Source organism: Lactuca sativa, chromosome 1 (genome assembly GCF_002870075.4).
Source record: "Lactuca sativa cultivar Salinas chromosome 1, Lsat_Salinas_v11, whole genome shotgun sequence".
Lineage (NCBI taxonomy): Eukaryota > Viridiplantae > Streptophyta > Magnoliopsida > Asterales > Asteraceae > Lactuca > Lactuca sativa.
The window spans coordinates 75,372,981-75,396,138 of NC_056623.2; the positions used below are offsets into that span (position 1 = coordinate 75,372,981).

Sequence of the window (23,158 nt, forward strand, 5' to 3'; positions counted from 1 at the left end):
TTTATTTTGAGTTTTTTTAGTTTAACAATTTAGCTGTAATAAATAAATTATTACCCGAAAAACAAATATGTTTACCATTTTACTAATTTAAATAAGATTTATTTTAAGTATTTCTATATAATAAGATTATGATTTTATGATAAACAGAAATACATTTCCTACATTAAATAATTAAGAAAAGAGAGAATTAAAAAAAAAATAGCCATCTGAAATGGCCAATTTGAAATACCTAACTATGTTTTATAATAATTTTCAAAATGGCCATATTATCCAAAATGCCACATTTCAAACTCGGGTTAAGGAATTCGGACTCCGAGTGTCATTTCGAATTTCGAACTATTTTTTGACATTTAAATTAAATTTATTTGGTCAATACATAAAACCTAACTATTCATCACTTTTTAGAGCTGATATTTAGAAAATTCATATGGAAATTCACTCCCTCTTTGATTTTTTCTTATTCACGACTTCTTTTCAATCTGTTGCAGGACATAGTTTCTGTCTGCTAGGCCTCTTAACCAACGCTATTAGCATCTTTTTCGTTTAAGTTTATTGATAATTTTCTGACTAGTCATGATACATTATTTTATTTAAGGAGAAAATTAAGCGTTTGTTTGGTTAGGGAAAATTTTCAAAGGAGAATGAAAATTTTGAAAATGCATTTGGTAATTCAGTTTTCAAAAAATTGTATGTAAAATTAAATAAGTGATTTTTACAGTTTTCAAAAAAAATTTATATTACTAAGATGAAAAATAAAAATTCTACCGGTTCTAATCAAATTTGTTTTCAAAATTTTTTATTGAAAACTGAAAATAAAAAATCGACTCTATTTTTATAAAACGTTTTCTAGAAATATGAACACTTTTTCATAACCAATGTACCCTAAGTTTTTTAGTTAATTAGAAAAGTAAGTGATTCAGCGAAACTTGGTGTTAATCAACTTATTATTTTAACATGTTTATATGCGATGGAGAGTCATGTATGAGTTACATGAAGTAATAAAAACATGAGTTATGTAAGAGGAAGTTATATCGGTTTTAGGTGGAACTTATACGAGTGAGGGCTGAGAGATTATGTGAAATCATAAAAAGTTGAGTTAGGTGCTAAAATATAAAAAGTTGACATTTTGTTATCAACATCGAGAAACATTGTGACATCCTCAAATTCACGGTCATTTTAAAATTTTTATTTATGTTTATTTTAAAACAATGTATTTCTTTTAATTTGTTGTGGAATTGGTCCAAAAAAATTATTTCAATGTGAGATAATATTAACATTAAACAATTCCAAGGAAACGTTCGATATTGATATCTTTTCAAATTTTGGGATGTATTAATTGATACAAAACATAAGCATAAATAGATTTTACATTAATTGATACATCTTCTTTAATCTCTCGGTGTAATGTATCTTCGCATCATTACATATGATACAAATAAAGTGAGTGAGTCAGGTTGGAAAACCTTGTAAGATATATAGGGTTTTCAACCCACAATAATATAGTCGTTTGTTTATTCACATATTTCATGTCAAACAATTAACTCGGTTACACATCCCCTTTTTCTTTATTTATTCTACCACGAGGATTTATCCTAAGGGTCATCTCCTACATTGCATTTACATATCAACACCTACATTGCATTTTCTTATATGTTTGTTTCTAAGGACCTTTCCTAAGGATCATCACCTACATCGCACAGAATATACTGTTTCGGGGATTACTCCCCCAATACGTGTCCAGTAAGGGCTATTGTATCATCGCAGGAATACGTAGTTACTACATCGTATGAACTCGTAATTCATCACATACACGTTATGAGCATGTCGATGTTTCTACATGACTTGTTTAGATTAGTCAGTGGTCGTCATCTATACTCCGGTAGATTACTACATCACAACATCGCAAGTCAAGGTCAGGGCATCTCCTATTTATCATCACCTATCTACCATCACCTATTACTACCCAATACATATTTATAAATGTATAATACTTATATGATTAAATCAGTTAAACATCATCTCATAATATCCTATCTAACACATAATATTTTCAGCATATAGATAATACGCACATAAGCATGTAATTATCTAGATACTTCATATATATGTGTAAGATGAAAGTAACTATGCACTCACTTGTTAAAGTGATGATTCGAAACTCAGACAACGCTTTCGCTTCTAGCAACTAACTTTTCCTTTGACGTAACCTAGTATCATTATCAGTAAGTCTTAGTATATTATTCTTTATGACTAATTAATAGTCTAGATTTCTCAATAATCCCAATGTCTACTGATCTATAGTTGATAAGGGACAACCAGGTAGGATCATACCGGAGGTATGGTCCGTTTGGTATACAGAGTATACTGTTTGGAAATCCTACTTTAAACACCTCACTAAATCCAGCCTAGACATCTTCCTTGTAAGTAGATCAATCAGTAATTTGACGTTGGAATCACTGAAAAAATCTTATTTATAGGTTCATAATGACGACATATGAATATAAATATAAGTTACACTTAAAACGTACTGAGTGCAGCTTAACTTATAGGATTTCTTTTAGCAAAAAGTCGAGAAATGCGCTGGTAGAATTTCGACTCGGGAGCTTCTATTTTTCGGGCTCTTTGATGCCTAGAGCATTGCTAAACACCCCTGAGGACTAGAAGAACTTAGACTCAAGAAGAAAGAAGTGTTGGAGAAAATGGGTTTGAAAGATGTAAGCAAATGAGGGATTTTCGCCACTTATTTATAGGCTGCCAGGGGGTAGTACCCTGAGCATACAAGAACTACGTTGTGCGTATGTAATGTGCCACATGTCAGAATCTGGTCGCAAGCCGTGGGGAGGAAGTGGGTGTGCCAAAGCGCGATACGTGTCACATCCTCGTTTGTCGAAAATTAATTATCTTGTAAAATTCATTACTTTCGCATACGAGCTCCGTTTTTCACGTTCTTTATATCCACATGTAGCTATCAACGATATCTAAAACTTTCATTTAGACTCTATCGGCTAATATTGAATTTATTTTTAAAGTTATATTATAACAGACTTAGTCTGTTAAAGTCCGTTAAAAATTCATAACTTTGTCATCCGACGTTAGTTTTCGACTGTCTTTATATCGTTGAACTCCTATTAGCGAGATCTTCAATTCTTGTTTACATCGTTTCGGTGAAAAATCGACCGATCTAAAATTTGATTTCTGAGTTGTATACTGTTACACTGAATCGTAGAAAAATCATAACTTCCTCTAATGAAGTCAAATTTAGACGTTCTCTATATGTACACTATCAATTTAACAACTAATATAACTTTCGTTTAGACCACTTAGGTTAAAAAGTAATTTATCAAAAATTCACTTTTTTTGATACGCAAAGTCGTGACAGTTTAATCGCGAAACTTCGAAGAAGCATAATTTCTCCATTCGATGTCGAATGTTAGCGTTCTTTATTTGTACAAAATCTTTGTCACATATACTATAAATGTTGTTAAAATTATTTTTCTTAAATAATCTTATATTAAAAAATTATTTTAACGTTTATTATTTCTAAATAGAGTAGCCCGAATTTGCGGGCGTTACATTAAATTACCATTCTATGATTTTGTTTCTTTTAATACATCTACATTCGATATTATTTATAGAGTAAAATCTTTGGTTTTGAGTTCCTGGGAACATCGATATTATATTTTACATGATGATTACTCTAATTTTTTAAGGATATTTCCTTTTGGCCATAAGTAACAAGTGTTCTCCATATTTTGAACCTTCAATAAATTTATCCATATTCATTTTCTAAGCTTGTTTATCTGGACCACTATTAACTTTGGGATCAGTAGTTTTCCACTTGATCTACCACATAACTTTCTTTCAGAAATGCATCCACTGCTCTCTTGTCAAATGATACATCTTCTTCATTATTCTCTTGATCACATGAAAGATGATCAAACATTTGTGAGTCAACATCTATATCTTCAGTTTTATCTTCAGATGTTGATAATTCCTCCTCAACCTAATATGGGTTCATTTTAGTGGTCAACATATACATTCATCATGTTGCCATTAACATAAGTATATTCAAGAAATTGATTATAATCTGCATCATTGTCCAATATCTTTATACAACTAGACAAACTTTTATCGTTGAGCCAACAATCAACATCCTTACAATTCTCCTTAGTTAAATATTCAAGAAATCGCACAAACTTTGTAAACCCCATTGAACTGAAATCCACATCCCAAACAGATGCTTTACGAGGTTCAAAATAGACAAGAAAGTTAGGCACAAACATACATTTGAAGTGAAAATTCACGATCCATAAGTTAGAGAAGAAATTGAAGCCATAAACTTTCAATTTTTCAGTAACTCTTGATGATTACAACCATCGATTACATTATGGGTTAGGATTTTTGGTTTGATTAAACCCTAATTGACCATAAGGGATAGGAGTTTGGGTTTAATGTTTGTTTTCCACATAATGATCCACATAATAACCAAAGTAATACTTGTATACAATTTTGGAAGATGAAACCAACAATACAGGTTATCTTCGGTCATTAGGCTACTTTTGAACAAAATCCAAAAATGACAAAAATGATAGTTAGTTACCCTCTTCATTGGTGTTTGGGATTGAGATTGACAAGTACTTATTAACTTATTAGTTTTTTAAAAAGTCAATAAGCTACCCTCTTCAAGGGTGTTTAGGAAAAAAATGCTTTTGAAAACAACTTTGTACTACCCTCAAAAACAAGTTTTTAAAAGTGGCACACTCACGACTTTGTAAAAATGCTTATAACTTTTTCACCTAAAATAACTATAAAATTACTATAAGCTAATTCAAACACTTTTTTAATATAGTTTATGAACTTATAGATTATTGTCGTCATATAAGTTAATTCAAACACTTTATTATAAACTACAATATTTTTTCACAATATAAGCTAATAAACAATTTTATCTAAAGTCCTTATTGAGTCAAATAAGCAATCCCAAACACCCTAAATCATTTTCCAGCCTTGTTATATCGAGCCAAAAAATTCTTTATGAATAATTTGACTCAAAAGTTTTAGAAGCCCCACTCGCTTTTCCCGCTCCGATTTTGTCTCCTCGTTTTATCTCTCTAGGGTTTAGGGCTCCAACATAAATATCCATTTTCAATATCACTCGTCCCCCTTCTATCTCTCTAAATCCAAAGACAAGAAAATGTAACTCTATATATGAAAATAGTAACTCCGGCCTCTAATTCAACGATTATCAACTTATCTTGAATGTTGGGGTCCTTTTTCATTTTTGTCAACAATTCACTTCTAAGTGCAAGTTCAAATTTCAATAGTGAGATATGAATCATATTATTATCAAGCATTGTAGATGTACTATAGCACAGATGTACTAGATCTATGGATCTATGTAATTCTATATTATCAACGATGCCTCAATTATTTGTGCAACGCATACCGATGAATTTCAGTCTTACGTTGATAAAAGAAATCATGTTTGTTATTTTTATTCTTTATTTGTGCGTCGCAATTGATGTAAAGAACTCATGTTTGTTGTTTTTCAATCTTTATTTGTGTGTTGGCATTGATGTAAAAAACTCATGTTTGTTGTTTTTTCTCATGTTATAGTTTTGTTATGTTTTGATTAAGTACAACACTCCACGCGTTCAACGAAATGTCCAAAAGAATCTTCAATTTTTTTTTTTGAAAGGGCAAACCTTAGGTAACTATGTAACTTTTAAATGGGTTAAAACATAGCAAAAAAATCCCCAACGTATTGTTTTCTAATCTTGTGCTATCAACTATTTTTGAAAGGGGAAATAGGTATAGATGGATAGAACGACACATACAATGAAGATATCAAAGGTTCAATAAAGTGTCAGATTTCTAACCGTGTGTCATCAACTATCTGCTTTTCATTTAAAGGCAATTTTGTCATTGTTTCTCATTCAACGACCGCCAAAATCTCTTTTAATAAAGCCTTTCTTTTACTTCTTACTTGAGCATTACCATCGATATAAAAAGAACAAATATGAGTGTTTTTGTTGTATAAATATTATAAAGTATCATATTGAATCGGGATAAAGATAAGATTTTGAAATGATTTTTGTATCATTTACTAATTAGACCTGGTAAATGTGTTGTATCATATCTGGTTTATCTCGTATTAAATCAGCAAACGGGTTGAGAGATATTGGTCATAACCCGACCTGTTTAATTATCGTGTCATGTCAACCTGTTTATTTTCCTATCGGATTTCAGGTTAGGGTTAGACCTTAAATGAATCGTGCCATGTGAGGTTGAAACACTAAACACGTTAAAAGAGCATGAATTGGATTGGTGGAAAAGAAAATATAAAAAATTGGAAAAAAAAAAATAGAAGATAGTAGACAGAATGACTAAATTCATAGTAAAATTTAATAAAGAAAAATAGAAAGAGTAGTAGAAAGGAAGAGGGATCATGAGGAGGATGAAGTGGTTGAAAAGACTTTGGGCATGTTTGGCAAAAATAGTTGTTAGCTGAAAGCGGGTAGCGGTTAGCTGGTAGCGGGTAGTATGTAGCGTGTAGCAGGTAGCTGGTAGCGGGAAGCTGTAGCTTTTATTCGTTATATGAATGTTTGGCAAAAGTAGCTGGAAGCTTTTGAAATATATAAAATTACATAAAAAGACAATTGATTAAAAATAAATAAATATATAAATATATTTTTAAGGATAATTATGGAAATTGATTTCAAAAGCTCATGAGCGTTTTGTTAAACACTACATGAAGTAGCTTTTAGAATCGAAACGTTTTACAACTAAAAGTTAAACGCTCGTACTGTCAAACGAAGTTTTTTGTTTAAGCTTGAGCGTTTATCAATAGTTAAAAGCTAGAAGCTCCTAAAAGCTTCCAAAAACTTCGTGCCAAACATGCCCAAATAGTTTAGGAGATTATTAACATATATAGTTGGCCTTGTCAAGTTCTTGTTGATGATTATAACATATATATAGCTTTGAATTAATACTTTTAAGCATGTTAACCATGATTATAAACACATTATCTAATAAACCAAGTGAAATACTTTACTAACGTACCAAGAAAAATAATGACCTAAGTGGGACGAATTACAAAATACATTATCATTTTATGAGTTATTTCATTTTCCAACAAATTTTCACATTATGTTTTCCCTAAAAAACGAAAAAAATGTTTTTTAAATTTGATATACATCAAACTTAACACCAAACAATACGTCATCACCGAAAAACACTAAACCTCTTCCACTTCCAAACACAAATATCTTCCTACATTAATTTATGACCACTAAATTGTAACCAAAATCTCTAATCCAACACACACACTCACCTATATAATAGCATCATCCTCCTTCCATGAAACTTGACTTTACCAATTGGTCTCTCTAAGAAACACTTTTCTCTCCAAAAAAAACTCTTCCTTCCTTTTCTTCTCTATTAGTTTTTTTCATGCAACCACAAAAATACAACAAACCAACACTTTTCTCTCCAAAAACTACTCTCCTCCTGTAGTTTTTTATTTCCTTTTCATGCAACCACAAAAAATACAAGAAAACAAATGGCTGCATGTGAAAGCCCTCAACCCATCTTCGATAGCTTCAATGATACACACGAATTCAACGATCAATGGGCTCAAAAACACGAGTGTACACAAGGTTTCGGTATTATGATAAATCATTCAAAATCAAGAATTTCAGGTGATTTGAAAAGATCGAGGATTAAAAGAAGGGAAATCCCACCACCAATTTCTTCAATCGGGAGACAGGTGTGTTTTGAATCATATCGGTTTAACGGTAGGCTTATTCTGAGAGAGGTAAGGATCCAAAATCAAGAACTTTTGCATGCGTATAGAGAAGACGGGCGATTGAAGTTGCAATTTGTTCAGTACGATGATGACGTGGACTTCGAGAGGGAAAACGGACAAAAAGTCGGTTACGAGGTTGCAGCCGATGATGTTATAGAGAAAAGTGAGATTAGGGAAGAACCATTGTGATTAGCATGCTTATTATTTAGCATGCAATTTGTAAAGTCCAAAGCATTTCTCTTGCAAATAAAGTGTCCTCTGATGTGAATGATACAATTTATATGCATACATATAAAAAAGAATCATTATATTCTTGGCAATTTTACTGTTTAACCACTTAAAATTTATTTTTTTCAATCAAACCTTAAAGAGTTTCATAGTTTTTTTTTTCTTCTCAAAATGGTAAATTTGGGAACCTAAGAGTGAAACCTTATCTAACAAAATTACACAAGAAATCTGATATAACATGTCAAAATGGTTAATTTAAAAAATAAAACATGTCCAAAATATAATGGTTTTTTTAAAGTCCATGTATCTACACCTAACATACTTCTAGGATTATATATTGATTTATCTAGTGTAGCAACTTTCACCAAAAAGTTGTTACATGTAATAATTTTAGGCACAAGTCCATGACAATGTGTAGCACTTTACAGCATTCCACCCGTGATGTTGAAAAAAAAAAGCAGTATGTGTTTTTTTTTATTTTACTTAAAACTTCAAACGCTTAAAATATTATTACAAAATTAGTCCATTTCATGATGAAATATTTGATAATTAATTATGATGAAGGATTGCTTCCATCTAATGTCAAAAGCACCTTGTATAAATCAGGGCGTCGATCACGGAATATTCCCCAACTATGTCTTTTGGATTTAATTTGATCAAGATCAAACTCTGCTACAAGAATTGCTTCCTCTTTATCATTAGCAACTGTGATAATTTCTCCAGTAGGTCCTGTTTTTGTTAGGAATTTAAAAATTAGGGTGTAAAGTGAACATACATTCAAAGTTGGAGGTAAAAAACCAAAATTTATAATTACCTGCTATAAAGGAGTTCCCATAGAATGTAATTGAACTTTTACCATGTTCTGTTTCAATCACCTCCTTCCCTACGCGATTTGATGCTATAAGAGGTACCTGAAAGCATAGATTTTTATATTTTATTTTAAATTTATAAAAAAGTAACACAATTACAATTTATATTTTTATAATTAACTAACCAAATTAGCTCCAGCATGCCCTTGCATTACGCGTTTCCAATGTTCACGTGAATCAAGACCTTCGTCTTGAGGCTCAGAGCCGATAGCAGTTGGGTAAAATAGTAATTCTGCACCTTGAAGAACCATGGCTCTAGCAGCTTCCGGAAACCATTGATCCCAACATATTGCTGAAAAGAATTGCATTTTGTTTTTAAAATATAAAAATAAAAAGCTGCTACTTTTTTTATAAAAGAGTTAAATCAAAAGGATTGAGAAATTCATACCCACGCCTATCTTAGCAAACTTGGTTTGGAACACCTGTAGAGTAAAATATAAATTGTCAAAAGATGAAATGACTATTTTACCCTTACATTGAAAAGTCAAAGTGGGGATTTAATATGAAACATGGGTATAACTGTATAAAAAAAACTGACCTTGAAGCCAGTGTCACCTGGATTGAAGTAGAATTTCTCTTGGTATCCTGAAAAAAACAAGGAACTATTAATTTTAATTAAACTTACATAAAAAAAATAAAAGAGATTGTTGCTAATTTAATAAATGATAAGAATATATTAAACCTGGTCCATCTGGGATGTGAGATTTTCTATATATTCCAAGATCAGTTCCATCAGCATCAATTATGGCTATTGAGTTGTAATGTGCATTATTTGCTTCCTCAAAGAAGCTCACAGGTATAACAACTCCTAATTCCTTTGCAAGTTTCTGCATCCTGAAAATTATATATTTGATCTTAACTAAAAAGAAAATGGTATCATGTAATCAAGTTATGTACAAATTTAATTTATGATAATATGTTGGGATGTGGAGGTGTTAACCTTAAAATGGTTGGATGTTCTTTGTAAGGTTTTGCTCTCTGAAAGAAATCTTCCTTTTGTGCTTGACAAAAGTAATAGCCCTCAAATAGTTCCTGCAACAAAATCAACCATGAATATAGTTGTTAGAATAAGCTGATAAAGAGGTAAAGGTGAAACAAATCTTTGAGAATCTTATCAAATTCAAGAAGCAAACCTGAATAAGGATGATATTAGCACCCTTCTCATGAGCAGATCTCACAAGCCTGTAATGCAAAACATTCTTTGAGAACATGAACTACTTTTTATGAGTTATGACAAATTCGTAAGCCTGTGAATTTGCTAATAGTGGCACAACAGGTGAAAATGAAAATCGGAAACATGAATCCCGTTGATTGAACCAGAATCATAGCAATATTCGTTTTAATGTTTAGATCAAATGCACTTCAATCACAACTCCAAACCTAGTCCTAATTGCTCAAATCCTAAACTATTGTCCCGATACGCAAGGGGAATTATTGACATTTCTACTCTTGTTACACTCAAATTCAAGCTTCTACGACTTATGGTTTATAAAGCTTAATCCATATCAACAGTATGTTTTGCAATTTTACACACAATAAAGTTTAAATCGAGATATGCAAGCTAGAAATCGTCAAAAAAAACCCTAAATTTCATGTAGTGAATGGAGCAGAGTGGGTAAAAGAAGTAAACCTTTCGGCGGTGTCGACGTTAGTGGCGACATCGTCGGAACAAGCAAACTGGAGAGCTGAAACCACTACTTCCTTCCTCCTCGCCATTCTCGAAATTCAATCCTTTGCTCGAAGGAGATGGAATCTGAAATTGCTTCTTTTGGCTGTTTTTATGCGATACTCTTGCGTAGTTGCGTTATTCCTTTTTTAGTGATAAAGGATTGTAGAGTGTTTGTCAAACGGGATTTGTCTAAGCTCGTTTTAGGTTGGGTTAAGGACTTAAGGTCATGTACTCGATTAATACTAAACTTTTGAAATTGTCCCTTGTTTTTATATGATTTTAACTTTTTATAAGTTTTAAAACATGTTAACTTTGAGCAACAACGGATTTCATATTATTTAAGCTATCTAAAGTAAAGGAATGAACTTATAAAATCAAATTGTGAAAAAAAAAAAAAAACATGTAAATATATGAAGTTGTAAAATCATATTGTAAGAAAAGATAAAAATGAACGAAAAAATAAAGTAAAAAGGGATTTAAAAAAACAAAGCAAAAAATTAAAGTTGTAAAAATAGATGGTGAAAAAAACATGTTAAATGCAGTAAAAGTAAAGTTGTAAAAGCAAATTGTTAAAAAACATATAAAAATGAAGCAAAAAAATGAATTGTGAAAAAATATATAAAAACAAAGTAAGTAATGAAATTATAAAAGAAATACATATACAAAAAAAACGTATGCAATTTCAAAAACATAATGACTACTTATAGAAAAAAAAAGTTAAATAATTTTTGAAAACCAAAAAAAAAAAACATGAAACATGTTTTTGTAGGTAATAATCATCACTTTAGCAAAAATTAATAAGTTTAATGATTTTTTTAAAACTTAAAAATAGTTAAGTGGCCAAATAAACATATTTTTAAAAGTATAGTGACTAAGATCAAATCGAAGATCAAAAGATCCTACCGAAACGAACTAGTCTTCAAATTTGTTTGCACAATCTTGTTTGTGTAATATTCAATATAGCGTGATGTTGATTAAGACAACGATGTTGAATCAACTTTAACTTGCTATTGATTAAGATATTGATTACTAGGTGTGACATTCATGTATTACATGAGTTTATTTTTAAAAAAATAAGTATGAACTTTCAACAATTTGAAAAGTTTGAATTTATATAAAAAATAAGAAAATTTTTGAATTATTAAAATTAATGAGGCTTTAATGTAGGGATAATGACTTGAAAGGGTAACGAACTTTCGACTTTTTTCACATTTAGTCACTAAACTTTTTTTCGTTATCTATTTGTCGTTGAACTATTGAAACTGTTCACATTTTACCCTTATGACCGGCTGTTACCGGTCATAAAGGTAAAATGTGAACAGTTTCAATAGTTTAGTGGCAAATAGATAACCAAAAAAGTTTAGTGACTAAATATGAACAAAATCGAAAGTTCGTTTCCCTCTAAAAAGTTCAATGACTAAATGTGAACAAACTTTCTATTGTATTATGTTTTAGCAAATTATTTATTTTTGTTAAATTGTAGCAACATTTGTTGATGAAGAAATCTATGAAATAATAAAAAAAAAAAAAAAAAAAAAAAAAAAAAAAAACCCTTGAAAATATATTTAAAAAAAACAAAAAATCGAAACCGAAATAAAAAACCAATGGTTTGCATTTTCCAAAATAAAAAATCAAAATTTCCAATATGATTTATGTTTTACAAAAAAAAAATGAACCATTCTCACTGATGTGAGTTATGACCATTGGTTTGGCATGCGGAATTTGTGACATCCCATGAATACGTAGTTACAGCATCGTCTGAACTCGTAATTCATAGTAAGGGGTTAGAGTATCATCGCATGAATACGTAGTTACAACATCGTCTGAACTCGTAATTCATCACCTACAGGTTATGGGTTTACTGGTGTTTCCACTGGGTTGTCTAGAATAGTCCGTGGTCGCCATTTATACTCTGGTAGATGATTACATCGCCACATTGCCGGTTAAGGTTATGGTATCTCCTTTCATCCTACATCATATATTCATCATCATCTATTTACCTAATTATCATCACCTTTCTATCATCACCTATCTCTCATCCTTTTATTTCATCACATACTAACTATTTCATCTACTCATGTTTCATCCGCAACATATTTGTAGATATAAAATAAATATACCGTTTAAATCTTTTAAAACATGTATAAAATCGTTCATCCAACATAGACAACAAGTATTCAAATAATATGCACACATAGCACGTAATTTATATAAAATACTTCATATGTATGTGTAAGATGAAAGTAACTATATATACCATAAAAATCCCATAAATGCTTCCTAACTTCAAACCCTAAGGTTTACTCTACTAAAGCTTCATATTCTCGGTTCTCTGGACCTAGATGGGTCCAGATTCCTAACTTCAAACCCCAAGGTTTACTCTACTAAAGCTTCATATTCTCGGCTCTCTGGACCTAGAAGGGTCCAGATCTATAACACAAACTTGCAAGAGGGGTTTGAGGCATTCAAAACCCCAAAGATGAAGTGATTCACGCCCTAACCCCAAAATGGAATCTACACAATAGGGAAGGAAAGAGGTTCATTTTTGTACCTCAGAATGAAGCTCCTTGCTTGAATAACTCAGAACAATAACCTTCCTTGGTCCCTCTTGCTGGAACTCTTCTCCTTTCTTGCAAAATCACACCAAAAAGCTCAAGATAGCTCTTCCTCTCACTCTACACACTCAAGCTCGCTAAGGTTCTCACTTATGGGAAAGGTAGTCGCAATTGAAGGCCATAAGTGCCTTTAAATATGGCTCGGGCCCAAAGATTTAGGGTTTCTGCCAACAGCGTGGACTCGTCGAGTCCATTCATTAATCCGAGTCATCAGTCGCGACCTTACTCGACGAGTTGAGGCGTCAACTCGTCGAGTCTCTCTTCTTAACTCAAAAGAAAAATACTTAAATTATGATACCTGGAAATCCGGATGTTACATTTTGTTTTTTTATTTCATAGATTTCTTCATGAACAAATGTTGCTACATTTAAACAAAAATAAATAATGTGCTAAAAATAGTACAATAGGAAGTTTGTTTCCATTTAGCCATTGAACTTTTTAGAGGGAAACGAACTTTCATTTTTGTTCACATTTAGTCACTAAACTTTTTTTCGTTATCTATTTGCCACTAAACTATTGAAACTGTTCACATTTTACCCTTATGACCGGCTGTTGCCGGTCATAAGGGTAAAATGTGAACAGTTTCAATAGTTCAATGACAAATAGATAACGAAAAAAAGTTTAGTGACTAAATGTGAAGAAAGTCGAAAGTCCGTTACCCTTTCAAGTCATTATCCCTTTAATGTATTGAATAAATTACATATATAAATCATTTCTAATAAATACCTTACATATGTATTACTTTACATATTAAATGTGGAATTTTAATTTAATAAAATGAAAAATACAATAAAATGACAAGTAGAAATTAAAAAATTTAAAAATTGTAGAAAATGTCATGCGTCCAAATAAAGGAGAAAATGACATTTGGCAAAAAAAACCTTCTTTTATTAGAGTAAATGAGACTTCTTACGACTTTGAAATGCTCGATTTCAAGTTCAATGGAAAATTTTAAGCATCACTAATTCACTATATAATAATGACAAAAGACGTGAGATTAGATCGAGTTAAGATCTGAATTTGGATATTGCTTCGTATAGATCCTATCGGGATGTTTTCATTTGTAGGAACCTAATTGAAAATGCGGCCCTCTCTTAACGGTCGAGGGTTCAAGTCTCGTGATGGACAAAAGATATAGAATTAAAAATATGATTCATTGGTTTTTGTGTTTGTCGTTCAAAAAAAATCGGCATCCTAATGACAATGGTTTATAGAACGTTTATAAGAAAAAGATAATGAAAACCGCAAACAATTATTACTATTACTATTATTAATATTATTACTATTAGTATGATATTACTTTTATTATTTCTATTTTTTGAATGGAAGGTGAAAGTTTTATCTACTTGGGAGAAGGTTAACACTTTTTAAAGTTGTTCTTGGTACTTTAGGAACTTATCTTCTTTCTATTTTTCAAGCACCTTTATTAGTTATCAACCACCTTGAGTCGTTGCATGCCCGGTTTTTTGGGGAGGCAAAATTGGTAAACATAGGATGATTTGGAAAAAATAGGCTAAGATCATCTCTAAAGAAAACATATTGGGTGTTGGTAGCTTATATGCAATCAATAATGCACTTTTTTTAAAAAGAAATTAAATATTCTTTTATATTTTATTCTTATTTATCTTTTTACCTTATTTAATATGTGTCAAATTTTGGAAATAAAATGATGGCCCCCAAATGATCCATCAAAGTTATGGCCTTATGGGCCAAGGTTATTTCATCAAGTCATGGGTCAAACACGAGGTTTGACTTGAGCAATTCTATATAGTATAAAAATCAAGGTGTTGGAAAAACCTTGTTGTTTCCCTCAACAATCTTAATCAAAGAACAATGATTTTTTTATCTTGACAATTCATACGTTCTTTTCAGTATATGAATATTTCTCACTTTTGAGCAAAACTTTACTTTCTATCCTCACATAAAAACCTAACTTAATAAAATGAGAACTGAGAAGGATACCATTCGAATTGAGGCCCTTTTTCATGTCTTTTCCAATGACTTGATAAGTTAACTTTACAAAGTAGCGATTGTGAAAAAGCTGTATTTCTTACATGATCTCATCAACAAAAGCAAGCCACTTAAATTTCTGAATCCATTACAATCTAACAACTATATTGTTTATAAAAATCGACAGTCTGGATTTACTTTTAGAAAAAGATTTTTTTTTTTTTTTTTGCATAAATAATCTCTACATACCCTTTATGTACATCACCTAATTGTATTGTACAAGATAATCGATGATTGATTGAAGCATGACCCTCAAAAATATTATTCCTTCAACTAGGAAAAAGTCCAAAACATTGCAAAAAATATGCCAAAAAAAGCAATTAAAAGCCCCAAATGTTTTGGATTTTTTATGAGATTGAATTTGGAAGCGATTGATCATATTTCGAGTGGTGTCATATCATTGATAGCAAATCTTGCTTAATATTCAAAACATGAATAATTGCAACCTAAAAACACTACATCACAATTATTTATCACATTAGGCCAATCAATCACCAATAAAATAAACAAAAGAGATAACATTGAATAATAATAATAACAACAACAAATACATGATGACAATAAAAGAAACCTCTAAAATGTTTCAAGAATATATATATATATATATATATATATATATATATATATATATATATATATATATATATATATATATATCCCTCTTTTTTATTGATATAAATATAAACTATAATAATATATCATTGCGTATAAACATAATAACGAATTTCTAATATACTATAAAACAAAAACAATAAATATTGTATTGAAGTATGTAACCATGTTCTAAAAATGTGTACTACGAAGATGACAGGTTCCCACTGCTTTGAAAATATTGATGTATCATCCATGAATATGAAAATCTGAATCCTTAAATCTCACCTGTTAGATTTAGTTAGGCAAAAATATCATTAGATTAATTGAACAAACAAAAAGCAAGTGTCTTAATCTAATCGACATATTTGAATTCTTTTAATCCATAATTTGATACAAAAATTAGTGGAATTATGACCCGTCTAATTTGGCTGCATTGCATATATACTAAATTTCAACATAGCAAACCTAATCTGGACCCTCAATGTTAGGAAATGTAAAACCAATTGCAGGCTGCCACGTGGCATTCCCTTTTTTCACAAAATATAAAATATTAATATTATTTTGTTCATTACCTTTGAAAGATCTCAAAAGAGCACAAGAAAGAATTTTCAAGTGTTGGTCAAAGTGTAAGAAAGAACAAGCAAGATGTATTAAAGTTGGATTCTTTAAACTTTTTTAATGTAAAGATATCCAACTTGTATAGAAAGTAGCATACTATTATTATTTTATTACTGTTGTTATATAATAACCTTGAGTTTGTAGAAGAAAAAGAGAAAAGGACATCAAGATATATCCTTTTCAGATATTAAATAATAATAAATAAATAAATAAACAGTGAGGATACAGTGTGGACAAGAAAGGACAAGGCAAGAACTACGAGCTTTAAACTATTATTTGTTTTTTTTTTTTTTAATAAAAAGGGGCTACCAAAATGATAGGATTAGAGAAGGGTGGCTTTTTCATATTTGATTAAACAGAATTTGGACTTTTGTATACTATAAGACAAGAAGAATTTAATTTGTAATAAGATTCTATATTCCATGATTGTTTGTGAAGATAAGATGGGGTGGACATTAGTGGCCATATTTTTTAATAAATTAATAATGTAGTAACAGCAAGAAAATACACAAGATAGTATTGTGTTCACATAGTTGACATTCTCTGTATGGATACATGATGTTAACAAAAAAAATCCGTTTTTTTGGACTAATGAACAAACTAAATATAAATAAAATGACCATTTTACATTTTTGTACAAGTGATATTGAATGATAAGTGACTATTTATTTGAAAATCGTTAAATATGTAACAATACTTGTCTCGGTTAAGTCGTGTCCTTAACTCCTTATAAAGTCCATTAAGCTAAAAAAAAAATATTTACAAAGTTGTGTAGTAATTCTTGAATAATTTCTTAAATCAAACCCATATTTCATATCAAAAAAAGTTCATTTCACAATTTTCAATAAACTTTTAGAATCTAGATCCTACAAAATTTTGGGTGGTTGATGGGGGTCCTAGTCTAGAATGATTGTCGTGTTGGCTTTAGTTATTTAATGAACGGATGCATATTTTTTCAAATTATAATCTATTATTTCTTGAAGATATATTTTTATTATGGCCATTATGAATTCAACTAATTGGTAGGTGAAGAATATCTGTAAATGTACAAAATGTACAAAAGATTAGAGTTCTTAAATTACCTCAAATAATCATCCTCTTGAGTCACGTTTCTTTGTATACTTGTCACCAAATTACAATTTAACTATTCATCTCTCAAGAAAATACACTAGGGATCCCATAAGCAAAACGAGATGACTCAAGATAGATAAACCCTGCAAATATATAGTTTATATAAGCCAAAATCATTCAAAATTTTCAAAAAGTTTTCATCTTTAATGAAAAAAAAAAGGATGTGATCTTACGTTTTTCATGGAAGATGAGTAGTCTATTCGTGGAAGGATATAACTTTTTACTCCAAGATTATAAACCAAACTCCCATCGGGATAATACAATCCGAAGTTCCTCTCTGATGTGGGCCCACCCTTCTGATTCTCATTGAAAAGGGCAAAAACGTAAATATCAATAGGCTGCGAAGGTCTTGCAGGAGTACTTTCCCCCTGTTGCATTCTTTGCATCAAATTTCTGTTATAAATTCCAGCGTTTTGAACAGTTGCTCCAGCTTCGTTTTCATCTCCCTTTGAAGGCCAACCAGTTTCAGAAATTTTAACTTCAATATCAGTATGACCTAATGCTTTTATAGCTGAATAAACAGCGTCAATTTGTGCGTATAACATGTTATCGTATTTCAAATTCGTATGTGGATCAATTGATCCAGAATTCGGTTCAAAAAGAACGTATTCTAAAGGGACATTGTTTGGATCACCTTTGTATGCGAAATAAGGGTATGCGTTTATGAAAAAGGGGGAATCGACTTGAGCGTGAAAGTTTAGAATTGGTTGAATGTATTGAATTAGGTTTTCCTGAAATGTCCCTTGAGAAGGTGGGAAAGAAGTTGCTAAGATTTGAAGGGAATGAGCAGTGGTTATGTAAACTTGTTTGCTTAATCCGAGATTAACTAAAGCTCCATACATGGTTTTCATGGCTGGAAGGAGATATGATGCTAATTGAGTATCTTGTCCTCCGAGAACTTCATTGCCGACGTTGATACAAGTGATTTTGGTTTGTGAGAGGTATGGTTGTACGTTTTGTTGAATCCATGTTTGAGCTTGTTGAGGATCTCTCATTCTTTGAAGGTATTCGTTTCCTAAACCAATGATGAATTCGATGTTTGTTCCTGCAAATGCTTGTAACACTTGTGGATCGGCATCATAGACTTTTACTCTAGTAATGTTTAAAGATCTAAGAAGGGTTGATACTTGAGATGGAGGTGGAAGATTGTTTGCAATTCGTCCATAGTTGACTCCGACTCCAATGGTGAAGACACCGATAAATGATTCTGGGAAACATACAATTGGGTAAAATTTGGACATTCAGACTCAGATTTCTAAGAAATATTAAAAATTAATCACTAACTAGTTGAAATTCGGTAACTAGTAACAGAAAAAGACGAGAAAAAGGATTCATTTAAACAACCGATAGGATTGAAAACTTTATTTCGTTTATAGTAATGATTCAGCATTAGTGGACTGAAAGATTGAAACCGAAAATGAATTTCCATCTCTGCTTCTGCGCTATGATTCGATAAATCAACAAAATTAGCTAAAAAGCGAGAGTTTTTCCAGAAAAGAAAACAAACCCCACATTCAATCAAAAACAGAGAACAAACACCCCCCAATTGTGAGTAATTACTTCAAATTTCAGGAACTACTGAAAAGGGATTCGAATTTTAAAGAGTTACCTGATAGAGTAAGAAGCAAAAGAAGTGTACGGAAGATAGCGGCCATTGGAATTGAATATTGTGAGGTTATGCCGCTTCTTCGACGTGCTCCTCCGCCGGAAAAGCTCTGTGACTCCTAAAATGAAAGGAGAGACAGGGTTTTGGAGGCGAAGGTGTGCATGTGTGCTTATAAAAAGAAGGATGAGGTCAGTAAAAACGATGCTTTGGCCTCTTTATAAAAAAAGTAATCAAGTGAGAACGTACCGCGTCGATTTTTTTACAACCGAACCAATGAGTAGGCGCCGCGTAAACACTGTCCAAAACTTAGCAGGCTAATTAGCCTATTATTTACGGTATAACCGACTTAAAAATGCGTATTTACTAGAATACCCTTTTCAAGGAGAATTTGATTTTCAATTTGACTTTGTAGACATATCGGTTTGTTTGTTTGTTAAAAATGGCAATATGTAGAAAAATCAAGAGATCCATGAGGTGGCAGCATGAGTGGGACCTACAATGACAATGTAGCCGCACATCACGAGTAGATCCTCGAAGGCGTGAGAGAGAATCGTGAGAATGTGATGAGTTTAGCCTTGTGCATCACATGCCCTCCTTTGTGACGATGTCAACCAAAATGGCAAGACCCTCTGACAATGTATAAGAAACACCAACACGGCTGCTATGGTGCCTATAGGTATGGAAATTCTTTTTCCATTACAATGCAAGCGATATGGTGTCTAACAAGCTCATGAATTACATCAACACCATGAAAAACAAGGTACAAAAGCAAGATGAAGGAAAACCATGAAACAACTACGTTTCATGTTGAGAAGCTAGCATATATAGTGATGTTTTTCACTAATCCTGATACGTCACGTACACATTTCTCCACTTGAACATGGAGCTAGTGCAAGACCTGTATTTAAGACATCCATGCATATATAATCTGGAGGGATAACCTTAGGGTACTGGTGCCTAGCGTTGCAATCGTGATTAAATACCTAAAATGTTAGCATGCCCTTTTGTCAAGGATCTAGTAGAGTATCAGCTACCCTGGAGGTAAAGCTCCTAAACCTCATAGTGTATGATGGTACTACTAACCCCGATAACCATTGTGAAACCTAGACATGACATATGAAGTCACTCCAATTTGACCTTGGTTTAGTGAACATATTTTGCTACCACTTTCAAAGTATTAACATAGTATTTGTTTAAATTCATTAAGTTGACATTCATAAACTTATAGTATATATGTATGCGGGTTATCATGGGATATTAACAAAAGGAAGGAGAGCCCAACTAGGAATTCTTTACAAGATTCAATGAAGTCGCCTTGTATAAGCCTAATCATGGTTTCCATATGTTGGTTGATGCTTTCACTTATGAGACAGTCTAACATATTATTTTGGAAATTCACCAGTAAAGAAACATAAACATGGAAAAAGTCGATTGCTACATCAAATATAAAGCATCTACAAATGAGAAATACAATTCAATATGGATAGAGGGATATTATGCAAACAAATCCTTAGATAGATGTAGTTCATAGACACAAACACAGTAGTTCTCGACCACCATACAAAAGGTAAATATATCACCACAAGAATATGATAATGTATGGAATGTATATGAGATTCTTCAATCTTCGGTTCGTAGCAAGAGATGTTATGAAAACAATATCCAAACCACTTGTAATATTTAAAAATTGATCATCCGCTAATCATATCTTTTCATTACAATGATTAAGATTTCGATCACCTATTTGCAAGAATTATCTTGGTATGAAGGCATAGTGATCCATAATCCAAGATCAATGTAAACACTCTTTGTAACATATTAGCGCATCATTAGAATTGGATACCACGTTAACTTATTTCTTATGTTTACCCGTTGCATGTTTTAGGCATGAATTTTTAAAATTCTCATTATCTTTGCAATCCCATCATATAATAACTTTAATGTAAGGACTAACCTTTTTTTCTTGATTTCAATTTTCTTCTACCACTACCCCCCTCTAATAGATTTTATGCCCTTATTTTTCATACCTAGAACAGAAATCAAAAGCCCACATACGTTCTTTCTATGAATATCATCTCTCAAGATTAAATTATGAAATCCTTTAAATGCAAGCTTAATACTCCACGATGAACAATTAACTTATGTAATCTCTTTAGAGCAATACTCAAGAAACAAATGTAATAACTTCAAAGCTTGAATTTCATCATCGAAGTTAATGTCAACATAAACTAACATCATTTACATGTCCTCCTCCTTTTTTGTATTTACCAACTTCTAAATCAAGAAACCTTAATTTGAAGTTGAGAGTTTTCTTGACATATTAGACATAACTCTTTGATAAGTCTAAATGTTATCTATTTATAATGATTTATACACAATTTTTTTATAATGACAACCTGACTATGCTAGAGATATGTAATCCAATAACACCCAAGGATCATACTTCATCAATTTATGTTTTTACTCGAACAAGGTTTCATGTAAGTTCATAAAAGATTATTTTTGATATGTATCTTCTAAAATTCAAAATCATTTTTTTCGAACTTATTGTTCTTAACCTTCATTTGTTTAACCATAACTCTGATACTAGCTAGTTGTTAGGGTTTAGAATGAAAAACATACAATCAAAGATGCAAATAAAAATAAATAACACAAAATTAGTATGTTTCATACAATCGGGGTAATCATGTTATATATACAAACAAACTAGAGATGCATTACTAATTTCAAAATAATTAGGACTTACAAGATACACGATATATGTGTATACACATACACCCACCCACACACACACAGAGTAGACCTAAACATCTCCCAATTATATAAGAACCACCAGAGATTATCATAAGTCTTTGGTATCATTGGACAAAATCTTTGTCTTTGATCTTTGAGAAAATATATTGTCTTCAACTTTTAGTAGAAATTTCTAGTTATCTAATCTTTGGTTCGATCTCTTACTCTAGAATATCTTTGGAATTATCTTTAAAGTTGGTCTCTATGTAGAATATCAATTGCTTCAATGAGGTTTATGAGTATACAAACTATATATAAAACTCAATACTTTTACAACTGGAGGTTGATCTCCAAATCAACTGACATTCATGACATGTACCTCTCATGAAGCCTTTATATAATCTTTATTTTTCCCATCAACAATCTAGAAAGCCAACTAAGCTAAGAAAAAATTTCAACTTTTTTTGTCACCATTGAGAACATGCATTTATTTATCAGTTCTTTAATGAAGTGGTATCATCTAGATATGTTCAAACATGTTGTGAACATTAATTCGTTACTTACACTTCATTCTAATAGTTACAATGAAAAATATAGTATTATTGTTTCATGTCAACTCAGATACGAAGTTCTTAAACTAAATACACTCTTTTTTAGTTTTTTTTATAATATGTTGTCTAATGTATGTCATGACTAGTATTAGGCCTGATATAGCATATGTTGTGGGAAGACTTAGTAGATATACTAGTAATCCTAGTTCACATCATTGGCAAGCTGTGAGTAGAGTATTCAAGTGTGACAACCCGAAATTTATTCCGTCAATGTAACCCACTTTCGTTAATAAAATTTATTTTTATTAAAAGTTTTCCATTAACTTCTTCAGTTAAGTAAATCAATTGGAGTCGTAATTTCATACGTGACGGAAAATGAAAAATCATGCGAAAAACGCCGGTTGCGGTTAGTGTTTGGTGGACCCCCACCTTGACCGTAAACTCAACCCTATATAAGGGTTGAGTGGTCTTCATTCCCACCTTTTTCACACTCTAGAAACTTTCTCTCTCTACTCTCTTTCTATAATTTCGGGTTTTTGATCAAGAAACACTCCTTCAAGCTTCACATAAGTAAGTAAATCTCTCCTAGCTAGTTATTTGCTTAGCATACTTGTAAATCTACGGATTAAACACCCAAAAACCCCAAGAACATTGGGTTTACAGTTTGGGAACCTCCCAAAACCGTAAACACCCCAAAAAGGGGTTTTGATGCCCCAAACTCCTTCAA

General features: G+C 31.4%; 2 protein-coding genes across 2 annotated transcripts; both read right to left on the reverse strand.

The window, feature by feature from the left end:
• Window positions 1-8,479: 8,479 nt before the first annotated feature.
• Window positions 8,480-10,772, reverse strand: LOC111918496 (N-carbamoylputrescine amidase). The gene is made up of 9 exons (XM_023914155.3): window positions 10,535-10,772; window positions 10,038-10,086; window positions 9,845-9,936; window positions 9,587-9,738; window positions 9,443-9,489; window positions 9,293-9,326; window positions 9,030-9,196; window positions 8,850-8,946; window positions 8,480-8,764 (listed from the first exon to the last, which is right to left on the reverse strand). Exons 1-9 carry the CDS (start codon window positions 10,618-10,620, stop codon window positions 8,589-8,591), a joined length of 900 nt encoding a protein of 299 aa, XP_023769923.1. The 5' UTR covers window positions 10,621-10,772; the 3' UTR covers window positions 8,480-8,588.
• A 5,107-nt stretch (window positions 10,773-15,879) lies between these two features.
• On the reverse strand, window positions 15,880-19,333 carry LOC111918495 (glucan endo-1,3-beta-glucosidase 14). The gene is made up of 4 exons (XM_052771233.1): window positions 19,151-19,333; window positions 17,715-18,748; window positions 17,493-17,624; window positions 15,880-16,077 (listed from the first exon to the last, which is right to left on the reverse strand). Exons 1-3 carry the CDS (start codon window positions 19,194-19,196, stop codon window positions 17,559-17,561), a joined length of 1,146 nt encoding a protein of 381 aa, XP_052627193.1. The 5' UTR covers window positions 19,197-19,333; the 3' UTR covers window positions 15,880-16,077; window positions 17,493-17,558.
• Between the last annotated feature and the right edge of the window lie 3,825 nt (window positions 19,334-23,158).